The sequence below is a fragment of the Acartia tonsa genome, chromosome 2, assembly GCF_053477335.1.
Source record: "Acartia tonsa isolate MP-2025a chromosome 2, ASM5347733v1, whole genome shotgun sequence".
In the NCBI taxonomy this organism is placed as follows: Eukaryota; Metazoa; Arthropoda; class Copepoda; order Calanoida; family Acartiidae; genus Acartia; species Acartia tonsa.
The window spans coordinates 33003211-33031164 of NC_137261.1; the positions used below are offsets into that span (position 1 = coordinate 33003211).

At 32.6% G+C, this 27954-nt stretch overlaps 2 protein-coding genes across 2 annotated transcripts in view; one reads left to right on the top strand and one right to left on the bottom strand.

The window, feature by feature from the left end:
• Positions 1-27954, top strand: part of LOC145311478 (uncharacterized) — a 49306-nt gene that overhangs the window by 14168 nt on the left and 7184 nt on the right. The window lies entirely within an intron of this gene.
• LOC145311462 (uncharacterized) lies at positions 1909-8638 on the bottom strand. The gene is made up of 7 exons (XM_080150551.1): positions 8469-8638; positions 5850-5987; positions 5172-5315; positions 4520-4615; positions 3547-3638; positions 2690-2761; positions 1909-1968 (listed from the first exon to the last, which is right to left on the bottom strand). The coding sequence occupies exons 1-7, from the start codon at positions 8496-8498 to the stop codon at positions 1923-1925; spliced, it is 618 nt and encodes a 205-aa protein (XP_080006677.1). The 5' UTR covers positions 8499-8638; the 3' UTR covers positions 1909-1922.

Below are 27954 nucleotides of genomic sequence, written 5' to 3' on the forward strand. Positions count from 1 at the left end.
CCATATGGATAAATATTATTGCATTTTGTACAGTGACAATAATAGAACTATATTTAATTTATTATGTATCCGAAAGATGTCGCCTAGAATGCTACCGCGGTCCGTATAAGTAAATGATAAAATTAAGAAGGGGGGGGGTCTATGGAAAATCTGTATAAATACAAGTAAATTTCCAAATCTAATTCAGTTGTCCTTCAGTTCTTTGTTGTTATCATTTACTCATTTTTGAGCTGCAATCAAGCAGCATTTAAAAATTAAAATCTTTAATCACTTAAGATGTGATTAATAAAATCTTAAAACATTTTGGTTAAATTATTTTCCGCTAGGATTACTAGCAGAATGAAATAAAGTTAGTTCTATTAGCTTCCGCTAGGATTACCAGTGGAATAAAAAGTCTATATAAAAGTGAATGCACATTATTAATCGAGGCCAGTTACTATCAAAGCAGTTACTACAAACCACATCCTATTTTTTTAAGCTGATTTCAGCATTAATTATACTCTAGTAAATATGTAAACTTGTTCTACCCCATAGGTGGAAAAATTAAGTATAAATACTAACAATATCAGAATAATAAACCAGTCATCATTGACCCTCTTTATTATATTAGCCATATCTAATAATTTTTAAGCTATAATTTAGCGCTAACCTTAAATTATTTGTATCGTGAATCAGATACTAACTAATGACACTATATTTTGTATAAATACAGACATAAGTCAAAAAATAAGTCAGTCTGTTTTTAATGTCTTGTTAGTTGCAAGCTGAACACTTATTTTTAAGCTACTTTGTAGCCCTTCAATCTTTTAAAACTTTTTAGTTCAATCTTATTCCGATAGGTTTCTATCATATATCCAAGTATATAAATAAGGACCCGTATTAAAGTTAAGTAGTTTCTTTAGAACTATCAACATTCTCATGCTTATTGAGAAATTTCTGGAGCTGAAAAGCGCTTAATAAAAAACTTAATGAAACCCAGAAAGTTATATAAAATTATTCTAACAATTAACCATATTGTTAAAACATTTCATTATTTGAAAAATTTCGACAGACAACTATACCTGGAACACAGGAAGTCTCTGTGTGAGGATTACCATCGTCTAACCGCTGAGGTGGGGATCTTGGAAAATATGCATCTTAGGCTTCGACTAAAAATATAATTTATTTTATAATGCCTATCTGTGCAAAACTAAAAGTTCTTAATCCCGTGGGGGGGGAATTCCTGCAACACGCTTTAGTGGATACAGGAAACAATTTTAGGTCCCTTATTTCTAAAGAAATCTTAGATGATAACAAAATCACATTCACCCCCGCCAATCTTAGCGCTCTGTCTGTAGATTTAAAACCAGTAAATATCATAGGACACGTGAGTTTAAAATTCAGCTTTGATGGGTCAGATAAAATATTCGAAGAAACGTTTTATATCCCTGAAACGACGTCTAAAATTATAAATCTAGGATATGAATTTCTCAAAGTTAATCGAATTAATTTGTTACTAGATAAGTTCTCCTTTGAGCTCCCCACTGGCGAGCAAATCCCCATAGAAAATTCAACAATTAATATAGTTGAAGAAAGTAAAAACATACCCTTAATTCCTACAAATAATGTTCATACGGAACAAAACTCCCTTATCCCGGGAATAAATTGGAGTAACCAGGGGGGGACTGGGACATTAAAACAAAATAAAACATGCGTAAAATTAGCAAGGAAAACAACATTCTTGCCGGGGGGGAATACAACAATGATAACAATTCCTATTCATCAGAAAAATAGGAAGCTGTATATATCCCCAAATAATTCTAAAATGACAAGCCAGAACGGCTTAATGCTTATGGAGGGTATTTATAATGTAAATGAAAAGAGAGAATGTTGGGTAAATTTTGTCAATTTAGCAGGAAAAAATATTACCTTATTGGATAACGTTAAAGTTGGATATTGCTTTGAATTCGAATCAGATTCCCCAAATTCCTGCAATAAAAGTATTAATCAAATAAATGAATTGTCAGGAACTACACTTCTTAAAAGAATTAAATTCATTAAAGAAAAATTAGACTTAGAAAATAGTGATTTTATCAAAAATAACCCAGGGATGAAGGAAAAGGTAGTAAAATTATGCCTTGATCATTTTGATATATTTTCGGTTGACGATGCCGATATCGGTAACTGCGATCTCTTACAGTATAAAATAGACTTGATCCCCGGGGCTAAACCTATTAAGGCTAGAAACATTCAATTAAACCCATTATACGAAGCCAAATTAAAAGAACAAATTGAAAATTGGCTAAGGGGGGGCGTCATTGAGGAGGGCTACAGCGAGTGGTCCTCCCCAATCTTTGCGGTAAAGAAAAAACCAACGGCTGGGGGGGAAGGCAAGCTTAGGTTCGTTATCGATTTTCGTGCGCTTAATAGTGTAACACGAAAAATTAATTGGCCCCTTCCCCTGATTTCTAGTAATTTAGAAAAATTAGGCACTGGTAATGTATTTACCACCCTCGACTTGACTAGTGCATTCCATGCGCTAGCCATTTCGAAGGAAAGTAAACACTTGACAGCGTTCACAGCCCTTAACAGGCAGTATCTTTTCAAGAAACTGCCGTTCGGACTGTGTAACGCGCCAAGTGTTTTCTGCCACTTGATGGACAGAGTCCTAACCCTTATCCCTGGCTTATATGAATTCATAATATCTTACCTTGATGATCTTATTATATTCTCAAAAAATGTTGAGGAACATCTGAAACATCTCAGAAAACTCTTCGGAGTCCTAAAATTAGCAAAACTTAAGTTAAATCTAGCCAAATGTAAATTCTTCACATCTGAATGTACATATTTAGGTCATATAGTCAGTTCCCAAGGACTTAAAATGAACCCCGAATATTTAGAACAAATTAAAAATTGGAGCAGGCCCAGGACAGGCAAGGAACTCCAGCGTTTCCTGGGCTTCTCCAATTATTATAGGGCCTATTTCCCATCCTATGCAAAAAATTCTTGTACCCTAGACGAACACAGAAACGATAAAATTATCGAATGGACCAATTCCCTATCAAAAGATTGGGAAAATTTCATAAATATGTTCTCAAATTCTATAAGTAAAGGCTACCCCCAGTGGGATAATCCTAACCCCTTTATAGTAGACGTAGATTTTTCTACGAGTTATTTCGCTGGAATTCTCAGCCAAAATCAGGGGGGGGTAGAAAGAATTATTGGAATATGTTCCAAAAAATGTAACGGGGCAGAGAAAAATTATCCAAGTTATAAAGGCGAATTAGCATGTCTAGTATTTGTTCTTAAAACCTTTCTTCATTATTTAAGATTCAGAAACTTTATTGTGCGTACAGATTCGATTTCCTTAGTTCATTACAAAAAATGGCAAAAAGGAACAATAAATGGTGTAACTGTAAGATGGATTTACTTCATCCAAAGTTTTGACTTTACAGTAATTCATCGAAAGGGTAGGGACCATTGTAATGCCGACAATTTATCTAGAGGGCAATTTTTATGCAAAGAACATAAGGAAACCGATTGTGAAAAATGTACTAGCTCATTTACCTTGGATCCTTATGAACAGGATTGCCCATACCAAGACCAGATTTTTGAGTTACATTCGGCTTCGGAAGTCGGTGTGAACAATGTTTGGCAATCTGAAACACAAAAAGATCAAGTATTATCTGAAATTCGTAGGTGGATATTCGAAAAAAAGAAGTTGTCGAGCTTTGAAAAAGCTGAACTAACCGGCCGGAAAGAGGTCCTTTTTAAATTAATAGAACATTTATACGTTATGGAAGGACTTCTAATATTTAGACAACCTCTTAGCAATGGAACATTCATTGAAAGACCCGTCGTACCCATTGGATTATATAATAAAGTTTTTGAATTGGCACATAATAATAGTATAGGTCACAAGGGGGTTAACGAAACAACACGCAAGATAAATGAAAGATTCTTCCTTATAGGAATTAATAAGTTTGTCGAATCACGCATTAAAAATTGTATTACCTGCCTAAGAAAAATAGGACAGGTACCTAAACACAAGCAACCTATCACCCATTCAGCCATTAGTCACGAGATTTTTGGCCAGGTGTCAGTAGACCTTATCGGTCCTTTAACCCCTAACTATTTTCAAGGACAACATGTCCGTTACATATTTATACTGGTTGACCTATTCTCTAGGTATATTATCGCTCACCCCATCAAGGACGCCACCGTGGAAAGCACGGTGAAGGTCATCCTTGAACAGGTAGTACCCATCTACGGCTTATTTCGGTCATTGAGAAGTGACAGGGGAACAAATTTTACTGGGGAAGTTTTCAAAAAGGTTATGGATGAACTAGGTATCGAAACTAAACTTATTCCCCCAAGAAACCCTAATAGTAACCCATGTGAAAGGCATAATCAAAGCATTTATGCAGGTCTAAGATCCGATGACCGATTTGAAAGTAAAGACTGGGCAAGAAAATTAGCCTTGACCACTTTTGTAATTAACTCTAGTACGTCTAGAAGAACGGGGTATACGCCATATTACCTCATGTTCGGCAGGCAACCAACTCTCAATCTCGATTTCTTTTCTCCAATTTTGCAGAAAAGGCAGGACATTGACTGCAGGTCTTACTTGAACTACCTAAAAAATTTGGAAGAAATTATTGCACAGGTTTCCAAAAAATCTAAGATTTATTTAGAGTTTCAAAATAAATCTAGGAAGGCTTCATCTCCCCTTTTCGTTAACGACGTGGTCTTTGCATTTTTTAACCTAGTCAAAATAGGGGTCAGTAAAAAATTGCAATCTTTCTATGGGGGTCCTTTTATTGTAACAAAAAAATTCTCAGAGGCCCTTTTTGAGCTCAGTCCCTTTGGATCAAATCCAATAAAAACTAACCAAGTTGTTAGTAGAGATAAAATACGGAAAATAGATTCTAAAATAGAATTATTGGGGGAAACACTTTCCTTTAACGTCTTTCCTATTGAGGAAATCGTCCCGTCTGAGGAAATAACCTTAAGAATAGATAATACCGGGCAAACCGAAATAAACGATAATAAAGGTATGGAAAATGACGATTTTACCTACCTAGATAACGATGGTGACGATTTTATAGAAGGAAACCCTGAAACTAGTCAGGATTTACCCCAGGGGGAGGTGGATTGTGATGGGGGAGGGGATATAATGGAAAAAAACTCACCATTTGAGTCACAGCCCAAAGACCAAGAACCCCCTGGCGCAGATCGGTCATCCGGTCCTCAAATTCACGTCGAAAATAGTTTCTTGGAAGAAACCGTCCCGTCCGAGGCTTCTTTCTTCGCACAAAGACCCAAACAATCCAGCCCTGAAAAGGTTATTAACGTTAACAAACAAAGCATAGTACCCAAGTATATATTAGAAGAAGAAAGAAAAACTAGGTCACAAGGGGGGGATAACCGCATACATGTCCAAATCGGACTGCATAACCCAATTAAAAGGAAGAAATAAAATGTATATAAATGTATTATATAAAACCAAGGTGGCAAATGTATATAGCTTAATCTACGTATGTATAATAACGAAAATAAACAAAAAAAATATATGTTAAAACTAACTAATTAACATATTTCAGAGAAAAACGAGAAGCATAAAAATAAAATGCAGCATCATTTGGCAAAGGCACCAGGAGCTCGAGGTAAATTTATTTTGGGATTCTTGGGGCTTTTTATTATTTTGGCAAAATCAAATGCGTCCGAAATAATACAAATAGATGCGACTCAATGTGTAGCAAACGAAAATCCGCGTTTGAAAATCTCTGAATGCGCTGCGTTTCTTAATCTTACTAATATTGAACAAAAACAATTTCACCTGCTGCAAAAGGTTGAAAGAAAAATTATACCTGGAATTCGTTGCCACCTCCGAACCAGTACTCATTACTGGTATTGTGGCAGATATAGCCACATACACCTCGCTGCTCCAGCTCTTGTAGAGATACCGAACCTCGTAACTTATGAAGACTGTTACACCATGTCCAAAACTAAAATATTTAACTTTGAAGGAAAATCAGTCTCAGTGTATGAACACCAGATGTCATACACGCGTTTCCTGGTAAACGGGACACTTACTTACCCCAACAACATCCTTAACGGCATCGACCCCGCCTGCGAGGGGAACGGCGTAAACATTAACGGCATTTTTATCCCTGGGACATTTGAGGAAAAACAAATAGGGGTCCAGGCTGAGCCTGTTGAATTATTACAAACAAAAGCGGGCTGTTACCTGGGCAGTCACTGGGTGGGAAACAATTGTTTAGATCACAATCTGAGATTAGGCTACGATAGAATTATCTCAGATGATAAAACTGATAGCGCACAAAAATTCACTTCTCCTTGGCGAACGGTAGACATCTTTAATATTTCATTGTTTACATTTGAAGGAGAACAGGGTGCCCAAAAATATCTAGTGATCGATCCCCAAATTACTCTAGCACTAGAACTTAAAGATAAAAAACATTTTGAAAGTCTAATTCCCGAATTATTTTATTACAAAACTAATATTGATAACTTAATGGTATGGTTCACAAATTCTATAAAACCATATTTCCCACTCTTAAACGCTAAAGAAAAAGATGATATGTTACCACTAGAGATTTTCTATTCCTACCAACAATATAACAAATTAATTGTCCCCGAAACTCGCTGTTTACAGAACCATTTTCTGTCTAAAAGCAGTATTCAGACTCATCGTAAAAAACTAGTTAGGGCGCTCGGTGAGCTGGATTTAGTAATACAGTGCGACAGTCTTAAAATCAATGTTTCTTTGGGAGAAAATTTACCCTGTTTTGTGGATCATTTTTCGGTTTCAATCAATAATAAGACTATGGGAATATCACCATTTTCACGCAGATTGGTTAATACCACCCATTTAACCCCGACTAAATGTGCCGAAAATCCAATTTTCTTACATTTGTACCAAGGAAAATTCCTTGGTAATCAAGGGCAGGGTATGCAAATACTAAATGTAAATCAATATCTTATGGATAAACCGATTAGCTTATTTCTATATCATTCTTGGCAAAGCCTAGAAAAAACTAATTTCTCAGAAAGTGCCGAGGAATTATACCTCAGCCAACTTGCCGCAGACTCCAATAATTTTGAAGTAAAAATAACTGACTCCTGGTTTATTCAAACGTATCATAAGGTGGTTGATTTTCTATCCAGTACTTGGTATCATATAGTGCTTGTAGTAGCAGCCATCCTTACAGGAATAGGGTCGTTATTATGCGTCGCTTTTATTATCTACATATTAGCCTGCACCAAAATTCACGCGTACAAAGAAGGAGGTACGAGTGAAACACACGAATTGCGGGATTTTACAAATAATGGGGAAAACTAATCCCCTCAAAAACGGACGACCTGTATCAAGCATATATACCTATAAGATTGTCGTCCCTAAAGGTCGTCTTTGTAAAAATATTTCCTTATTCGGTATAAGGAATTAATGACCCTTAATTTTAAGTTTATTATTTTTGTTTTAGGATATCCCAGGCGGAATTTTTCAAGGGGTTTTCACCACTCCCACGGGGCCGGTCACTCTTCATACCGTCGAGAATATGAAGAGGCACCCTTTTACAATGAAGAGGACTATTACTATGATAGCAATCATGGCTATCCCCAGGGCGGCCCTGAGGAAGCCTACTATGAACCTGATGAAAACAGGTATCAACCGCGTGTAAAACCGCCGCGCAACCCTGAAAACCTCAGTGAACTGCAATGTGTCTCAAGGTCAATCCACGTTTACCGCACCGCGAGAAAAGATGTTCCAAAGGAACTCCTAGACTTGCAAGAAAAATTGCGGCAGGCTAAAAACTTAGAAGCCAACGAATATTCCGATAAAGCCAGGCCTAGAACCAGGCCTCTAATGGAACAAAATAGGGGAGGGGAACCGCAAAAAAATCGGGTGGAATCGCCACCAAAACGTAGTGCCTCACCTGAATTGGAGGTAGTCGCCGTAAAATCTGCCCCAAAAGCGGTAGAAAAACGTCCGCCAACACCAACAGGCAGCGGCGGCCCAGTAGCCAAAAAGGCTAAGGTGGAAATCCAACCGCCTCCATTACCCCCTAAAAGGAAAGAGACATTAGCAGAAAGCAAAAGTGAGCCTAAGGCTTTTTGGGTGACCGCTGAGGAATGGAAAAAAGTCCTATCCTCCACTGTAAAAGAAGCAATGGAGGAAGCTCTTCTCCCCTTCCAGAGAAGTCTGGAAACTAAAATTGCTAGCAATGCTTCATTTGTTGAGAAAGCATATATACAACATGGCAAGCGCCTTATTGAAATTTCCGCAGAATTACTGCGGAACCGCAAAACTTTGCGCGACAAAATTCGCACCGTCTCTGAGGACTCGACCGTTGAGTTAAAATCACGAATGACCACGGTTATTGAGGCCACTAGTCGACTGTTGGACCAAAACTCTGACAGGGTAATTAAATATATTAATACTCGTTGTAATGTAATGAATGTACCTGGGCAGAATGTGGCAACCATAGAGGCATCTCTTCCCGCTGGGGACGTACCCCGGCCAGATGATGATGGAGTTGAGCTGATCTCCCATTATGGCGGTTCTGAGTGCTCTGATGAGTACAGGCCCACCGATAGAGAAGGCAACCCAGAGATCCTGGATCCTGCAGAGGAAAACAGTGACACAGAGCTCGATGCTCAAATCAGTGAGCTCTTTCCATCTGGAATTGATCTGCCTGTTAATCCGCAGGCTGGCGCTGCCTCTGAAGATCCAGTAGCCACGGCTCCCTGTGAGGGCATGTTAGCCCTCCAGAATGCTGTTGCTCCAGAGCCTCCAGCAGCTCCAGAAAATCCTACTCCCGCTGAACCCAATCCTGTGGATATCGTAGAGAGGGCTATGGCCGCAATCGAAGAACCTGCGAGTACCACATCAACCCGCAGAAGCCGGCGTGCAGGTCAACTGTGAGGGAATATTTCATATTCCCTCAGAGGGGGCAAGTGTGGTAATCAACACCCAAGTTTATGTATCCTTATCCCTGTTCACATTCCTATACTTCTCTGGCTGAGTCAGACCTCCACTTGTAACCGCCACCATACTCCATCCTGCTGTGTTGAGGGCTAGTTGATTGTTGCAGGCCAAAGAGTGAATACGCTTCCTCCCGTCTGCATTCGGTTAGATACAAGCCTATAAGTCTAGGCTGGCGGTATCTATATTTCCCACGTGTTCAAGTACGTCGTTTCTTACCTAACTAAGAAACAGGACGTCCAAGCCTTTAATATATATCATATTAAATATATCCTATAATAATAATCCCATTAATCTGCCTATTTCTAACCAGTTTTAATTGTTTAATAAATGTGTATTTTTTAGAAATACTTTGTTAGATTATTGATTATTAAATTGTATCGGAGCTACTCTATACTCGTATTCCAGTCTGTCTGTACATCCCCTCATACGTCAATATATTTCAAGTTTTGGGGAGCGGGGGGGTTGAATTCTATGGTGGCCTTTTAATGTCTTGAATAGAAAGTATTTGCAACTAGGAAGAAGGTTGGCTAGGGGGAGCTAAATGCTCCATTGGATACCCTGAGGAATATTACCAATTTTGCAACATGTTTAAACAATGTTAAATTGTTATTTTAACTACAATCATTAAAACTTCCATTGAAGAAATGATCCTCATAATGTTTGCCTAACAATCCGAAGACCAAACACAAAAAAAATACATTAATACAACATCAAGTTTGCTTTCAGAATCCGGGTGCATACTTTTTAAAATTTGTTTCTACTTTACTTCATAATATTAAAAAATAAGCTTATTTGAAAACTTGATTATAGTCGCATTGTCATTAGCATAACTCTTATGTCGATAATTAGGTCAACCTATCTAATGAATAAACTAGAAGACCTCCCTATTTATGATATACCTTTCAGTTTTTTCCCTTTGATGGTCTAAAATATTCCACTATAAAAGTGGAAGGATGTAAATAGGGTTGAGTAATGATCCTTGAAGGGTGCCCTTTAAATTTGCAGGGACAGAAATTCTGAAGAAATTTTTTTTATAATTATTATAACATTAAAGCGCCAGTATTTTAGTGGTTGTTCTATTATAGTTATGTGACTTATTAGAGTTACCATCATTTCCTTCCAACACTATTATGGTGAAATATTATATTGTGATTGTTTGTCCCTATCCCTGGGAGTGTACCTGCTGTTTGTAGATCATTATCGTGGTGTAAAATCAAACAAACCTCCCTGTCACACATTACCCATCTATTGGACCTAATAATTATGGATAAATAGACTTCATTAATAAGAATGTTAAAGTAAGTATTTTGTTGAAACAAATTAAATTTCTGCATGATAATTTACATTAGTGTTGCTTTTCTATTTATTTTTTTATCCGCATATATAAAATCCAATGTTTTTAAGTATCAAAAAGTTCAAATACTTGTTAAGAAATTTGGTAAAAATCTTGAGATTTTAAGATTTTTACCCACTTAAAATGTCATTTGTTTTACATTGACCATTTAGGTTTGTCAGTACGATCTTGAGACAGTTTACTAATGTTCTTCAATTTTAAGGACATGTTCTACTTTAAGAATCATTTTTTGCTCAAGCGAATGTAAAATAAGTGTTAAAACCAATTATTTTTCAGTTAACCAACCCTAACTCTTAATTTATAAAAAAAAAACATTTTTAGTACGGACGATGAGATCTCTCTAAAAATGATCTTTTAAACTTATATTTAATCATATAAGGTTTCAATTTCAATTCACATTATGTTAGTAGGTTTGCATTAGCTGCGCTCTAAATTATGAAATTATGATTCTTTCCTTGTTATTCTAAACTTGTATCCTGTCTATAAAAATCTTTATCTATAAAAAAATTTACGAAATATCCTTTGTTAATAAATAGACAAATGACCTGACAACATTTTAGAAAAAAAAATTGAAAAAAAGTCTCAGAATATGCACCTTTATCTCAAATATGTATTCCCAAATTGGGATTTTTAGATAAGTCGAAAGAAAAACGGTCTACCTATCTTTTAAAAATTGTTTTACCCTTAGCAAAAGAGATGTACCTATATATAAAAGAGGTTACTTTTAAATAGGCATATTCCTGGGTAAACCTGTCTTTCAAATAAATTTTCTTTTTTATGCTACTATCCTTTTTCTATAACCATTGTGAAAGACACTGAATACATAGACCCATCTACGTAGTTGTTTACCTTTAATCCCAAATACGGTGAGTTTTATCTTCTCAATGTAAAATTATTTTACAATCCTACTCATGGATTTACCGGTTGTCTCACTGTCTATTCACATGTTTGTACAACTTAATTTAATGTCTAGGTCAATATGAATGATGACAACATTAGGTATTTTAATAAAAAAAAAATTATTTCCCGATTAAAACTGTTTTATTAATAGCATTCCGACTATATAATGTTTGAAAATATATGCTTTTTTGGGCAAACAAACAAAAAAACAAGAGCCCTGGGGGTTAGGGGCGTATTTGCAAGTATCTTTGTAGTTTCTGCATATGAAAGTGTGTCTGTGTTCAAGATAACAAAAGAGTAGAGTTACCATTAATCCACCATTTTTTCATACAATTCTCAACTTTTTATTTTCTAAGTTTTACAACTTGAATATTTGTTAGAGGGACAGTCAAGACTTTTTGTTAGGCAGTATACTCATTTCTTTTATTTTCAACAGCGGCTCTACTCTAAATTCATGTTAGAGTGTGCACCCTAAATTGGTAAATAACAGACTTTTTGTGTGTATTTTATGTTTTAAAGAATCGCATAATTCATACAAATAAAATCATAATTGCACTCCGAGTTTATAAATTCTGAACCAACCTATGTATCATTTTGTCAAAACACTACTTATGGGCATTGATGTCCTTGTTGGGGTAAAATTACTTTCTAAATTACAAAATAACGAAGGATTTTTCATAGATTTTTCTAAATAGTCTGACTATACGGAAAAATATGAATTTATTCTGAAAATATTGACTTAATTTAATATACTTTCGTTTTGATTTAACGAAACAAAATTGAAGTGTTTGTTAATGAACAACAGTAAAACAGTTATACATTTTTAATGCATAAGTTGAATCAGGATAAAAGGAAATGGAAGAAAGTTTAACAAAGTAGGTTAAAAGTTGATTAGTCCCAACTTTTTTTTGTGGAAGGAGCATTTATTCCTGTTTTATTATCTCTTTGTGGGAGGACGTCTTACACCTTCAAACCCGTCCTGAAATGATTTGTTTACTGAAAAGCGAAAATTGTAGAGTTATCAATAAAGCCGTTTGTGAGATTACATAGAACAAAAATATTTACATTTAAAATTTAAATTTAGCTGCAAAAAATAAGAATGACGAAGGTTAACAGTTTTTTGTTAAAAGCTAATTTTAATTTTTAATATTTTATCTTTCCTCTTATTCCTGTCTATTAGTGATGCACTTTATACTTAATTATATAAAATGGTTTTGCGTGTTGTGTAATATTTTTTCTAGGAGCGTGGCATCTCTGTATGTGTATCCGTCACTCACTTTCTTAACATTTCTCTCTGGCTCTATCTATTTTGTCTACCATTAATTTCATTTCAAAAACTTTTAAACTCTTCAAAAACAATTATTTTTTATTGTTCATATGCTTCACCGCCTGAATGAACGTTATCCTTGTTTGCTTCATACATGCACGTTCATTATATCACAAGTTCATACGACTTCCAAAAACAAGACTGAAAACTACCATAACACGCATAGGCAACATCATAAGACAATACTGCCTAAATTTATTTACATCCTTATCTTTTTTTCAAACAAATGCCATATGTTAATTCAACCATTAAAAAATTGTGGGGTTAACTAATCGTATACTTTCCTACCCAACAAACTATGATTTTATATAAAATATGTAAAAAGATGAACTTGAACCTTTCATGTAAAGAAACACTTTTTTGTTATTAATTTCTAATATTAGTCGATGAAAACAGAGGTTTACTAAATGAATACATACTGACATACAAAATGAACCTTTGGAGAACAACATTTGCGTGTTAAAAACACAAACTCTAACATATTACATGAGCATAAAGAATCACACACACAAACAAATGTTAAAATTCATTACTAGATTTATTTTAAGTTAGCATGATGGTTAATTTTCTTATTTTTATCTTTTTTTTTAGGTAAGTGCAATGAAAATCTGATGTAATCTACAGAGAATAAACAATACATAAGTTTAATGTTTTCAAATTCTTTTTTTCCTCATATTTTAGGTTTTTAATTACCGGAGTGAAGTTTTCGATTGCCACTGAATCAATTGTGTTCTTTAATTTGAGGGAAGTATTACATTCCTCTCATGGTTTTACGTAATTTGTTTTTTTAAAAGGTTTACCTGTCATTCTACCTCTTCATACCCCTTCAAATGCAGAGCCCCTAGATGTTAGGGGCAAAACCACTAGTAAAATAAAAAGTAGAATATGAACGTAATTTATAAAAAAAAATCATTTACCTCCTTTTTTGGTTTGTAAAAATAATCTTTCTCAAAATAATTTTGATAAATTCTGCCTTAGATAGGTTGCAAATCTAAGATGTTGATTGGCGGAAAGAGTTATTTATTTACTAATGTAAAACTCTCTTTTCACCATCTTTTTTTTGCAAAACGCAGTTTTGGCTTGTCACATTTTGTCATGCGCAATAATACGCAAATAACAAGGACATTTTTGTGCCTAGAATTATCAGGAATTTATTATATTCACAGTGCGTTCGAAGGTGCTTTGACTTTTGTCTCAGAACCTAAATTAGGACATAGTGCATTTCATTACCCTAGGTTAGGTAACTTCATTTCACTTTTTAATAAAATCTAAAATGCAGCCGTTTTTGAGAAAATTAAATTTGAAAAATTTTAGTTCAATTTTCATCCGCTAGAAGTTACCGCAGAATCATGACAAGAAAAGCAAAGATTTTTTATTTAAAATTCTGAACAAGTTTGCTTTTATGAAGTCTTTCATAAAACCTCTATATATATGATTTATTTAAGACTGAATTTTCGTGACCTTAGCAAAGCAACTGATAAAATGGCCATTAATTAACTCCCTTCAGGTGTGGTTTTATGAAGAACTTTATGAAAGCAAACTTGTTAAAAATTTTAAATAAATAATATTTGCTCTTCTTGTCATGATTATGCGGTAACTCCTAGGAGATGAAAATTAAACTTGAAATTTTCAAATTTAATTTTTTTAAAAACGGCTGCATTTTAGATTTTATTGAAAAGTGAAATGAAGTTACCTTACCTAGGGTAATGAAATGCACTATGTCCCAGTTTAGGTTCTGACACAAAAGTCAAAACACCTTCATAAGCATTGTGATCATTGTTCCAAAAATTAGATAATTTAATTCAATACAAAAGTTGTTAAAAATCAGCATGTTTTTTTACGATCAATCGGACTTTTTAGTAACGATTATAAAGTTGCTATGCTTTCTAAATCGTACCTAATTGTAATGGGAATCATCATTAAAAGTTGCTCTTTTAAATAAGTAGTTAAACAATAATATTTTAAACACTGAACAGTAAATGTCTTCTTTTATTCATATTCTCCGCAGTATTTTTACACTTTTATTAATTTAAAAGTCATAGCAACAAAAATATTCAAATAAACTTAAAATACATTACATAAATTATTATTTATTTTCATTTTAGGCAAACGCGCACTTTTTGGGTGTTAACCAATGAATAGAAAAGAGATTAATTTAGACGCAAATACTAGAGCTAATAGAATAATAACAAGGGCAGTTATATTAGTAACGCAGCGTCTTTCCGTACGTACATAACAGATATCTTACATTGTGAAGTAAAGTTCAATTTTGAAAGCGTTACAACTTTATAGTCATACTAGCGGCTACGCCCCTAGAGGCCTCTAGGGGCAATTGAGGAGGGGAGAGTCGAATTTGATAACCCAATTTCTTATTTCAGATTTTAAAAGAAAAAAAATTGGGGGGGGGGATGAAAAAAAAATTTCGGGGGGTGGGGCCCCCCCCTAATTTTTAATTTTAGTTAAAAAAATAAAAATAAATTTTTTGGGGGGGGGGATTTTTCATTTTTTGGGGTGGTTGGGGGTGTCCCACCCCCTAAGAAAATAGTTATAAACCTTCCCGGGACCTATGAGAAGCCACCCTGTTAAGGAGAACCCGATCGGTTCAGCGGTTAGCGAGATCCTTCGGTACAGACAAACATACAAACACACATACACACAAACACACAAACATCCTGTTACTTTATTATAAGGATAAACAGAACGTCTGTATGTCCTTTTCCAAAATGATAATATTTAGCTATTTTGATTGTCTTATCATTCTATCATCTTAAATTTTAGATGGTGATTTTAAATTTTATAATCTAATCATCTCTATAACAAGTCTTGGAATGTCAGTATGTCTTTCTCATCAATTTTGAGATCAATTTACATCGAATTTTTGTTCAGAATTCTAAATGCAATTTTGTTTCTTAAGTTCTTTTTATGCGAATCCATGAATTGTGAATCTGATTTTTTAGATTCCCTTTTTTGGACGTTTTCATCATAAGCTTATGCAGTTTTACTAAGATTTATAGGGATATATAATTAGCATTATGTGTCTTTTATTTTAGAAGCACTGTCAATCTATATTTGATCATGTAATTTGTATGAATTGATTCATATAACCTTTATCTTCAGGTGTTAAGTTTAATGATAGATTAAGGAACTTTATTTGTTCTTTTGCCAATTGTTTAAACTGCATTAATCCAACAGGGTTAAAGGTTTCAGACGCATAAGACAGCCACTTCATAAATAACAAATGTGTAACAGCGGGACATAAGAAGTCTTTAAAAAAGATAAAAAGAACTTTATTCTTTGATTACTAGCGAATACACCCCTAGAGGCCTCTATGGACACTTGAAGGAGGTGAGAGGGTGGGTGGGAGGTCATTTTTTGGGAGGGTGTTTGTACCTCTCTCCATACATAGTTATAAATCTTCCCAGGGCCAATGAGAAGCTTCAATATGTAGGAGAACCCTATCAGTTTAGCAGAATGAGATTCTTTGGTACAGCCAGACCAACTGACACACATCCTATTAATTTTAAATAGGGATACCAGAATAACACACTATAATCATGATATTTTCCACAGAATAGCATTCCATGGTAGATATAGTATTTTACAAAAAAAATTATTTGAGGCAATTTTATAAATATCTTATATTTTCTTGGCTTCATACTTGACAAATTATCTAAATTTTACAAGAAATATCCCTGTTGATGAAATATATGAGATATATTAAACCTAGGAAGTTAAACCAACTAGGCAGAAAAAAACTACGCCTTACACTCATACACACACAAACAGATAAGCGTACACAGACAAAAAATGCACACACAGAATTGCCGGCTGCATGTGTGTGTATGAAAATATAACTTCCATAATGTGTGTGTAAAGGCACCTGTGTAGACCAAAAAAGCAAATCCTAAAGTCTAAAGCACTTCTATCTTTACAGAAGAATTTAGGCACTAACACATTATTGAGAAAAACATGAATAGAAATACTTGCCTAGGCCTATATGTCCTAACACAGGCCTACTACTGGCGGGGCCTATGATAAAGGGAACACGGAGCATTTATAAATATCAAGGCCAACTCACGCAAGGTAACTTACAGCGTAAAAAATATATAAGAGAGATAGGGGAGAGGGTTAAAAAAGGAATGGGATCAAAGGGCGGTGTCCCAGCTCTCCCTCCCCCATTCCCCCGCTTTTTAAGAATAAATATGGCAATTTCCTTTTTTATTACCTAGTTAAAATTATGCCCCTTGTCCCTACATTAACATTTTAAACACTTCAAGAGATTATGAGTGTATGTATATAATGATAATGGGTAAATTTATGCTTATTTAATACCCAGGTCATGCTATGAATATGTTAATACTACCAAACACAGATTTTTGAACTTAAGAATTAGTGGAACTTAATATATCGATGATTGTCATATACCCAAATTGCAGTTTTAAATTCCAAGATGGATGATTAATTTAACAACACAATTAAAAATGATACTTCCCAAAATATTTAGGGAGAGGGGATTTGGGATTAAAATTAATTGTGCCCCATAAGAACCTCTTTTTACTATTTAGAAGCACCTCTTTCTATGAAATTTCATTTTTGAGGCTCTTGGTAGTTTCAGGAAAATTGGGTCAGTCAACACAAAGAATAATTATCAAAACTTGTCTTTTAAAGTTATGAAAGATATGAAGACTTTTTTGGCATTTCTTACGATTGAATAATATGTTGTTTAATTATTTTAATTATATCAATTGTTTTTTAATCCTTTTTATTTGTAGATTTATAAAAATGATATTCTAGAGGGAAGGAGTTCTTCCATTTCTTTTATTATATTTTTTTTCTCTTCCTTCTTATCTATTATCTCTTTATTTATCTATGTTTATCTCCATCTTTCTCATGCTCCCTATAAGATTTGGTGCACTCATTTCCGCAAAGAATGGCTTTGTGTGTGTATGTGGGTGTGTGTTTGCACGTGTGTGTATGTGAATGAGTGTATGCACTATTTTGAAAATCAATTATTATGTAGGTAATGGGTATTTTTCAATGGTAAAGAAATAGAGTAATATAAAGATATAGTTTTTATTATAAAGTAGTTGGATGTATGTTTAATATTATCTCGAAAACTACTAAGTCGAACACTCCTTAATTTTCAGGAAAGCGTAAAACTAATCAAGAGCAGATTTTAGGCTAGTTTGTCAACCCTCCAAAAGAATTAGCAATGCATTTGACTAGCAGCTGCGCCCCTTGCATCTATTCCAAGTGAAAGAGGACTTAGATTTAACCATGAAATAGCCTAAACCCATCCCTACCTATGTTAGGTTTCTCTAAGTCAATCGGTGCAGTTGTTAGTAAGATTTTAAAGGAAAATCAATAAAACCTTTAGTTATTAGTTGGAAAAATATCAGTAGTGACAGAAAAAATTCCAAAGTTGTTTTTTGCCGCTTTATACAAAATTGGTATTTCATGTACAGAAAAGTTGAGTTTTTTACATACTTTTCAGTTACTCAAAAATCATAGGAAATACTTAAATCTTTTGTGTTTTTTGTTTCTCTGAGTATAAGTAAAACAGGGTACCCAGAAAATAGTTTTGTTTCATGTCAAAGTGCTATATTTCAACACTTTTCATACCAGTGGTGTAAGCATAGGAAACAGGGTAAAAAGTGTTTAATTTTTTATGTTCATTCTAAAAGATATGTTTTAACAAATATTGTTTTTGTAATTATAGCATTACAAAACTATAATTATTTTATGCCATTAGATCAACTAAGATCATCAGATGTTTAATATGTCAGCTAATAAACTGCATTTCAAATAAATTACATTTATGAACACTTTTATCATTGTTATCTTGTCAATTATAGTTTCAGGTATACACTATACATAAAATACTCTATAGTCTAATAAATGAAGACATAAAAAGATTCTTTAAATTTTTTTACTTATCTCTATACCCCTGAGCAAAGCCTTCATCGTGTCTTTTTTTTCTGTTCACTTCAGAACTTCTCACTTCCTGATGCTTCGTGGTTCCCATAGTTCAATAATGTCACAGTTTAATGTAGGCCAAGGATAACAATTACTGTACTGCAATTTCTAGTTTTAAAATAACTTTAGAAATGCGCCCCAGTATTAAATTTATGCAATACAAGCGTTGCACTGTAAAAATTACTGCAAATTTGGTTTTCATTATAAAAAGCAGATTTTGATGAGAAAAAGTTTTGACCAATTAAGATTTACTGACACATAAATAAAAATAAAGATTATACTTATAATTAAACAGAGAGAGAGGGGACAAGGGACTGCTTATTACACTAATCCACAATAATAACGTTCTCTTATTCGTTGGCTTAACAACTTTCGGGACCCTAGGGAATTTAGATTGGTTGATTCATTAAGTAGTCTTCAAACGTTTCAACAACTAATTTTAATCTAAAGAAAGGGTGATTTTGTGTATTATCATTGCGGAAGTACATCAATTTATCGGGTTATTGTCTTATCCTTTTTGATCCCTGGTTATATTAAACTAACCCTAAGTATTTGTATGAAAATTTATATGTGTAAATTTTATTTTTGAGTTTAGATAATAATTCAGGTCACCATCGCAAAATCCAACTTAAATCTAAGTTAAAATACAGTTTAATTATATGACTGATCTCATTATTTTCAAGGTTCTCTAGAGATTACAAATTCCAAATTTCAAGACTTAACTTTTGAAATTATATTATCGCTGAAAGATTTTTATCCTCACTTAATAAACTATAACATGAAACAGAATTTTAGCTTTTCTTTTCTATGGCGATATCAACTTACACAATTTTTTACACAAGTGATGGTCAAAAAAATTTGTCTCATAAGTTTTTTTGAACTTATGAATTTTTTTATTCAAGTTTGTATCTATTGTGGCTTGAAATATTTACACAAGAATTCTAACTTTCAGACAGATTCAAAGCATTTTTTACCCATTTTATCACATTACTGTTATAGGTTAGTTTTAGGAAGGAAATCTACTGTAAAATCCTTAAATGTTGAACCTTAGAAATGGTATTTAATGTGAAATGTTAGAAATTGTGAACGTTTAACCACGGGGGGCTAGATTGACTCTCTCTCTCTCTCCTATGTAAGACTTCAGGATTAGGTACAAATAATTTGGAGAAAAATAAATTTGTTCGATTTTTTTACTTTTCTTTTTAAAACTTAAAATTAACAGTGAATGGTAGATTCCACCTCGCCAACTCTTAATAATCTTGATATAAATGGTAAAAACTGACAAATTGTCGACTTCCTTTTTTACTTTAACCTTACTCATACCTAATGACGTTATGAAACTATTCGTTGCCTTTTTCTGCCAAGTATCGTTTTTTTGATAAACAAATAATAGCCTTTAAGATTGTTTTCTGTTGATAAAAAAAACCCAGCAATTACTCTAGTTTTGTTGTTAGAATATTTCCCCCTCTCTATGTTAGTTTTGCTCTCATACATGGCATAGAAATGTGGATATCTCTTGGTAACAAGGATAACTATCAGCAAAAACATTCGTAAGCTTAGCTGGATAAATAATTACTCAAGTAGAAAAACTCTAACTCAATAGCTTTAAAAAAATTAGTTATTTCCAATACACGGCTTTTTCAAATATGGACCGATCAGAACTGTGGCTGCTATTAGATTTATCGATATGTTAACCATAACACTTTTTATTAAATCCAAATAGTCGACATAAATATCTAAAAATGTATGTAAATGTCGATATTACATCAACTTGAACCCCGATCACTTTTTATTAAATTTATATAATTTAAATAAACCCTTAAAATTCTAAAACTCTTAAAAATAATTTTTGACAGGGGTTGTGTAATTGTATGTTATGTATTACGTAAATATTATTATTACATTAAGTTTCTTATTTTAGAAAATATGTCCCTTATCATCTACATATTACAGCATATATTCTCAATTCTAGCACCATAGAATAAGAATAAAACATAAAACTTTCACTTTCTGAATTCTTTCTACATAGAATAATAAAAGTAAAAAAAATAGAAGCCTCGAGTCTAGGAGCAATTAGGTGGGGGAGGGGGGAAGGTGACTCCCTAATTTTAAATTTAAATTTGGCTAGGTGTTTTTTTCAACGGATGATTTACCCATGTAGGGTTGATATACCCTCCCCCAAAATAGTTAATACCCATATGTACCCAAAAATAAGCCCTATAGGTTTAGCTGTTATCGAGATCCTATGCTACAGACAAGAAAAGCTTATCAATTTTTATAATAGGATACATAACATTTTAGATTAAACCGAAACCTCTTGAATATTAAGAAGTCTAAATCTGAAACCTACATTCATTTGTCAAAAACTAAAAAAGGTGGAGTTTGAGTTTCTAAAAATTATTTGGAAATTGAAAAGTCATTTAAAAGTTCTTAATACAAACTTTGATTACGGAGAGGGATAAATATTGCGGAAAATATTTTGTTTTCTATTCGATTTTGAACTTGGAAAAATTTTAATAACAGACAAATTTCATGAATTGGTCTATACTGCCTCAATGTTTTTCGAATTGCTGTTTTTTTGATTGATTTAAAGAAAAAAAAATGAACCCTCTCGTTGTCGGGTAGGGGCTAGGTTCGAATCTCGGCCCAGCACCGCGTCATAACTTATGAGGTTAAAAACACACCTATGTCAGTTGCGATAAGTTAAAAGTAAGACTAGGATGAATACCTTTACTTCAATCAGGCACAACTTATTAAAATGCACAGCTAGAACTTCCAGACAAAAGTCGTGCAATCAAAGTGTTAGTTATCTTTAAGATGTTATCATGCCTTTCATTACCAAGATTTTTTTCAGAGATAACAAAAGTAAGACCTAATGGTGTATCCCTTCCTGTAAAGGTTATTATTACTACAAAAATACAAATATCAATTTCTCCAAAATCTTAAAAAGAACGACCAATTGTTTTTTACTGTATTCTTGTTCTCTTTTCATATATATTTCATTAGGTAGATTTGAAACTAATAACAAGTTTAATCTTTTTTAACAGCGGGGTTTATACCAGGTATAGGTTTATACATATTTATTCTTAATTTTTTTTTAACGCAATGCTATACTAAATTATACCTATTTGTCGTACATTAAATATAGACATTCTTATTTCACGTGTATATACTAAAAGAATAAAATTACAAGTCATAATATGCTACTTTTTGTAAATTAACTGATTTTAAATTTTTATTTCAGGTACGTAGTTTACTTTTTTTGAAAATTAAAGGGTGAAATTAGATTTGCTTATCTGCTATTAGAGCTTAGTATTTTTATGGAGATTCCAATGATCATCCATTTCATTTAAATTAAATATGTTTTTATCAGCTTCCATTTCATTACACCATTGATTTTCTGATCTGAAATGTGACCATGCTGACCATTGGGCATCTAGTATATTGGTTACAAGGTCCATTGTCTGTACTGCTCTGTTTGTATCTGTCTATTAGATAGATTTATTTTCTTTAATTTTAATTGTTTTTATTTCTGTGCTTCGCTTTTTATGTATGTTGACATCCATGTTTTCCTATTCGCTCCCAAAATGTAGATTTTGATAATTGATAAAACTAAAATCGTGATGATGAATTAAAACTATTCATGATTAAAGATAGATACAGATAGGAGCAGTTCAAGAAAAGGAAAATTTTTTTTTTGTGCAATAATGCCCGAATATACTATAAGTCTGTCCGTCCGTCACCAATTGTTCGATAAGAATATAGTATCCACGCATTTTTCTACTTTTTTTTCTCATAAAATAATCTTTATTCTAAAAAAATTGTTTATGATCATCAGGAGTCACCAATGATATATTACAGATTACTTGTTGGAATTATACATAGAACCACAAAAATCAAATTACATAGAAATTTGAAAAAGTCAGATTGAAAAAACAGTTTACTAAGCTGTTATTTGTAGAGTATTGGCTCCCTTCCCAACAATGAGAAATATCTTATCTAAACTTTTGTTTTCCTGTATGATCATTTTCAGGTCATACTGAACAATCGATAAACAAGTAAATTACAAATCAGCTACGCAGCCTAAAACAGGATTTAATGAACACAACTTTCTTATGGCCACGTCATGGGCATTGGAAAAAAAATTGAATATAGATTAATCTTCTCGCCCTTTTAAAGAGTAGAATAGTTTATATCAGCCTTCTAGTAGCTTCGCCCCAAATGGGATGTAGAAGTTAAAATTCACATTTAACAAATCACTTATATATTTTATATACAGATAGACATCGTTATAATTTGTATTAGTTATAAAAAAGCAAATTTATTTTGTAAACAACATTTTATTACGGGGAAAAATCAGTTTATCTGCCATTTACCTATTTCTACAACCCTGGACCCTATTTATGTTTCTTTTATCCTGGCCTTTTTAGAGCTGTGAATCAATTTAATATGATTAAAAAACATCAAATATAAAAGTAAATCATGATAAAAACTAAAATATATGATTTACCAAATTTTTCAACTTGATATTTTCACAATAGTGTTGTCTTTTTTTTCTGTCCTGTCATCCCTGGATATCATTAGTATATGCCAAGACTTTCCGAAATTCAAAGTTTTAAATAACAATAGGAAAGTTATTTTTTTTCTAAGAGGTTCTCTTAAATAATTAACTAAAGCAGTTATGATTTGAAAATATTTGCTTTGTAAATTTTGTTTCCCTATATTGTGAGAAGTATTTTTGGTAGGACAACAACTTCTAGTGGTTGGGTAAGTTAAAGGATACATTATTGACCACGCCTATGAATGTACATATGTGCAATTAACCTAGCTTTTTCCTTTGGGGGTGGGGGGGGGGGGGGGGAGAAGTAAAAATTCAAAATTTTGGGGGGTTAATCTTTATATCATATAGGCAAGGGCGTCTAAGCTTTTTAATTTTAGGGGGGAGTTAAAATTCAAACTTCAAAATTTTGGGGGTGCCTACGTCACCCCAAAATTCATTTGAGGGGGGGGGGAGTAATTACCCATTCCCCCTATCCCCCATTGCATTGGACGTTATTTAATTTTACTTTGTTCCTTGCTAGTATTGTCCCAACTTTTCAACCAAGGATTAAATCTACAGAAGGGGTAATTTTGTTATTATACATTATTAGGTATGGTAATCAAGTTAACGTCCTTAGTTTTATCCCTTGTGATCCATGGTTGATCTTTATTAAGGTTTATGAATTTAGATTTCATAGTAACGTACCTTGCTAAAGAATTTATAAGGTTGAAATTTTACTCAAAAAGGACATTTACTTTTTTAAAATTCAAAGTTGATATTTTTTGTAAATTACTAACAAGAAAGAATGGACTTTAGACATCAAATTGTTTTTACTTTAAAAAACGTATTCTCATTCGTTGGCATAAATCTTTGGCGACTTTCATTAAACCGTGAATGGATTAAACAAATTTTTCAGTTTCAACAATAATTTTGATGTACATGAAAGATAATTTATCATAATTGAAGGTAATGAAGAAATAGAAAGAATGGTTTGTAATCAAACCTTATTCTCCATCCTCTCTGTAAAATAGTATTTTTTTAAATTTGTGTAATTTATTTGAGAAGATTATTAAATAGATTTTGATACGCCATGCAATGGTGTGGTTGTTTCACAGATAAAGGAATGGGTAACTATGCTGAACTTGTTACGTAATTTGAATGACTTTTTAAAACACACACACGACAGATATCAGTGGTGAAAATATGTTATTCTAGCTTAAATAAAGTTTGTATAATAATAAATTATTTTCAGACAAGTTATTCAAAGAAATTATGAAAAAATCGGAAGTTTAAAAAAAACATCACAAATCACTAAAGACTTCTTCCCTTCTACTGTTATACAAAGAAAGGCAAGGGGGCAGTGCCTAATTTCGGAAAAATGGTCTGTTTCGAGGTAAAATCGTCTTTAAAGTAAAAATTTTATTTTTAATCATCATTTATCTCTTTATTTTTGGTTAATTCAGTCAATGTGAAGGTCGAAAATTATTGTTGAAAAATAATTCAATGTTTTTTTTCTATTGGTGATCAATACTTGGTTATAATGTTGTATTCAAATTTAGATGTTAGATTATAAGAAAAGTCTACGCTTAGCTTAGGTTCGAATCTCGACTTAACAACGCTGAAGACGTCAAAAATGGTTCCTACTGCTGCTTTGTTAGTTGCGAGATATAAATAGTTAGAGTATAATCAAACCGTCACTATTCTAATAACCAATAATTTAACATATTAATAAGATATTTCAAAGCTTAAATATTAAGTTTTTGTGTTGATCATTTTCCATTGGTTTGGCAGGTTACAATTCTGATTAATTAAAAATAAAACTTTTGTTTTATGTCCAATGACAGACATGCATTATTTTGGGTTTGTTTTCTATTTTAACAATGACAGTGGCGCACATAACAGCAAAGCTTAACAAACTATTTAGAAGAAATGGGTTTCCAAAATTAAGTTATTATAGTTTTAAGATTAAAAAATTGTCTCAAAATAGAAAATAAAGCATACTTAAAAAGAACTTTAGCCTTTATTGTAACGTTTTCATAATTAGGCTTTATTATTGCAGGAAACCTTATTCAAAATTTTAAAATCGTTAATAAAAATAATAAAAAGAACATTTTTATTATTTTTTATTTCATAATATGCTTTGTTGGTTAGCTGAAATTTAATAAAAAATATTAATTAGATATGGTTGCATTTTTTTCAGTTCATTAAATCTTTCATTAAATAGCTAAAAATATTTTTATTCTATAAGTCTAATTTTTGTAACAATTTAGCATTGTAGAATGCCATGTCCTGTGCTTCAGGCTTTTTAAACAGAAACTTGGGAAAAGAATAAGGAATTTTGAAATCAATACAATAAAAAGACTGCTAGGTACAATACAATCTGCTGACCCTTGTGAGCTAAGGGATAAGACATGGAGGTAAATAAGTTTACTTTCATTATAAAAAAAATTACCACTCTTGCAAATTAAAATCAGGGAAAGTTAGGACACTGTTACTTTGTACATCCAATCAAGATAGACCCAAAGTTTTTAAGATATCACATTAGACATTTATCAATAATTATCTTTGTGTTTTCATGAATATTATCCAAATCCTTGACCAATACATTGAATCAAAATTACTACAAAATTTTCTCAAACATTTTTTCAATGGCGAGAAACAATTTCAATCAATTTGTCTGTCCGTATGTCTTTGTACGTCAATTCTGTTATATTTTGGCCTGTGCGTATGTCTGTCCGTTATTAAAAGCGAAGCTTTTCTATAATTAGGGTCGGTACGTCCGTCACGGTTAGCTTTTTCGTTAATTTAGGCATGTTAGAATTGTCCTATCAATTTCAAGCTTTACATGATGATTTATGTAGTAGTTCGGTACGATTTAGAAAGAATAGCAACTCTATAATCGTTACCAGAATGTCCGTACGTCCATTTTAAACATGATGATTTTTAACTTTTTTAACAACAAATTTTTATATCTATAATACAAAGTAGCTTGATGTCTGTCCGTCTGGCTGTCCGTCCCTTAAGATCTCAGTAATCACTGAACCGATCGGATTGTACTCCTCAGGGTATATACCTATTGGTCCTGTGGTTGTTTTAAGCAATTTTCTTATATCCCCCCCCCCCATTTTTTGGTTTATGGGGAAGTTAGTTCACATAAAACTACGAGCAGCACCAGTAGTACTTATTTTTTTTTAAAAGGCTAGCCGCTAGTGATATAATAATCCGATTAATCTGATTTTTTGAGTACTGATTCCTATTACAACCAGGTACAATATTATAAGCAAAGCTTCTCTAAATCAAGTCCTAAAAATGTAAGTATGTCCTTAAACAATATTCTGCATCTAAGAAGTTTTGCCAAAAAAATTCATTATCATTAACTTCCTTAAATGTGTTTATGATTTCACTTAGAAATATTGTTAGATAAGGTTTCTTCCAAGTTTTAATAGACAGTTGACTGCGGAAACGTAAATGAATAGCGGAAAGGAAAATTTTTCTGCTTGGACATAAGAGCATTAGTTATTGATGTCGCTACCTTGTCCTATGAATATATATATATTGAAAAACTTTTCTTATAAAAATTTGAAAATTTCAAAGTCTGAAAGTAAATTTAAGTAAATAGTTTTAAACTATTTCATAGTAATAAATGTAAATTTTGAAACTTATATTTCCAATATTATCGAGTTTTTATGTATGAAAGAATTGTTTACAAGACTTATAATCCCTCGCTCTACAATTGATTAGCTAAGAATATTATCGAAGATGAATAAAAATAATAATACCTTTAAAAGTACCTTCAAGTCTTTTTAGATCTTTTTATTCAACACATGAGATTTTCTTATAAACCATTTTATTCAATTTTATGTAATTTCAACATAAAGAATTTTATAAAGAAGTTGACAGTAATGGAGCGTCAATAGAGATTTTTCAGGGGGGGGGGGGCAAAAATCGAACTTTACCCTATCCCATAATGTAAAAAAAAAACTTTTTAAATAACTGTGGCCTATGTTGATAGAAAGAATCTTTAGTTCTTATTAAATTGAAACGGATATATTTATTAATTTAACAGGACTAACTATAGTTATATATTTAAAGTCACCTAAAAAGGGTTCGACCAATTGACCATATGCCGAAAAAAACTTTCATTTTTTCATTCCAACTTAACTCATAAGTTGTCAGTTTTAATGGGCATAGCGAACACAGACACTTATTTTTAAAAAGTCAATCATATCTTAACTTTTAATTATCAAAAGCATAAAAATAATAATATTCATCTATAGAATAGTTTTTGATATTTTTTTTAAAAAATACTAGTCACTCGTGTTTTTACTTTTTTTTAATATGACATATCCTAGTCCCTGGAAGGGCCTGTAAAATTGTACCGTGGTCGGTTTAATAGCCATAACTTGGACGGGTTATATATTCTCATAAAAATTCAGTAATCATAACCCTAAATATATTGTAAATCAATACGCAAAAAAACATCAAATATATATTTTCAATTCTATAACAAAATTAACAGAGCGAGGGAAGCTAAGTAATTATAAACATTTTTTTCAATTTATAAGTTGCTTTAAGGTTGCATTATTTGACATCATAATTAAAAACAATAACAAGAAACAATAACATTAAGTTTGAAAAAGTTTTAACTGGTTTTTGTTTAGGTATTGTATCCCTAGCTATGAAAATTGTCCTAACTTGACCAGTATTTGATATGCGTGTGCATGCACATAGAGAAAGAGGGGATGGGCAATTCTACAAAACAAATTATAGAACAGGGCCAGGGATCTAAAGGGATAAGACAATGTACATCCCCAATAATAATACACAAAATTACAACTCTGTAAAATATGATTAGTTGTTGAAAC

Bases quoted from the DNA above. Each gene is read 5' to 3' on its own strand.
- LOC145311462 (XM_080150551.1), bottom strand. From the start codon at position 8,498: ATGCCTCTATGGTTGCCACATTCTGCCCAG. The intron at 4,616-5,171 runs GTGAGTTTTTTT...CAAATTTTTTAG, and splicing joins TTTGGGCTGTGACTCAAATG to GTAGTTCAAGTAAGACCTGC. The intron at 3,639-4,519 runs GTAATATGGCGT...TTTGTGTTTCAG, and splicing joins GGTTGCCTGCCGAACATGAG to ATTGCCAAACATTGTTCACA.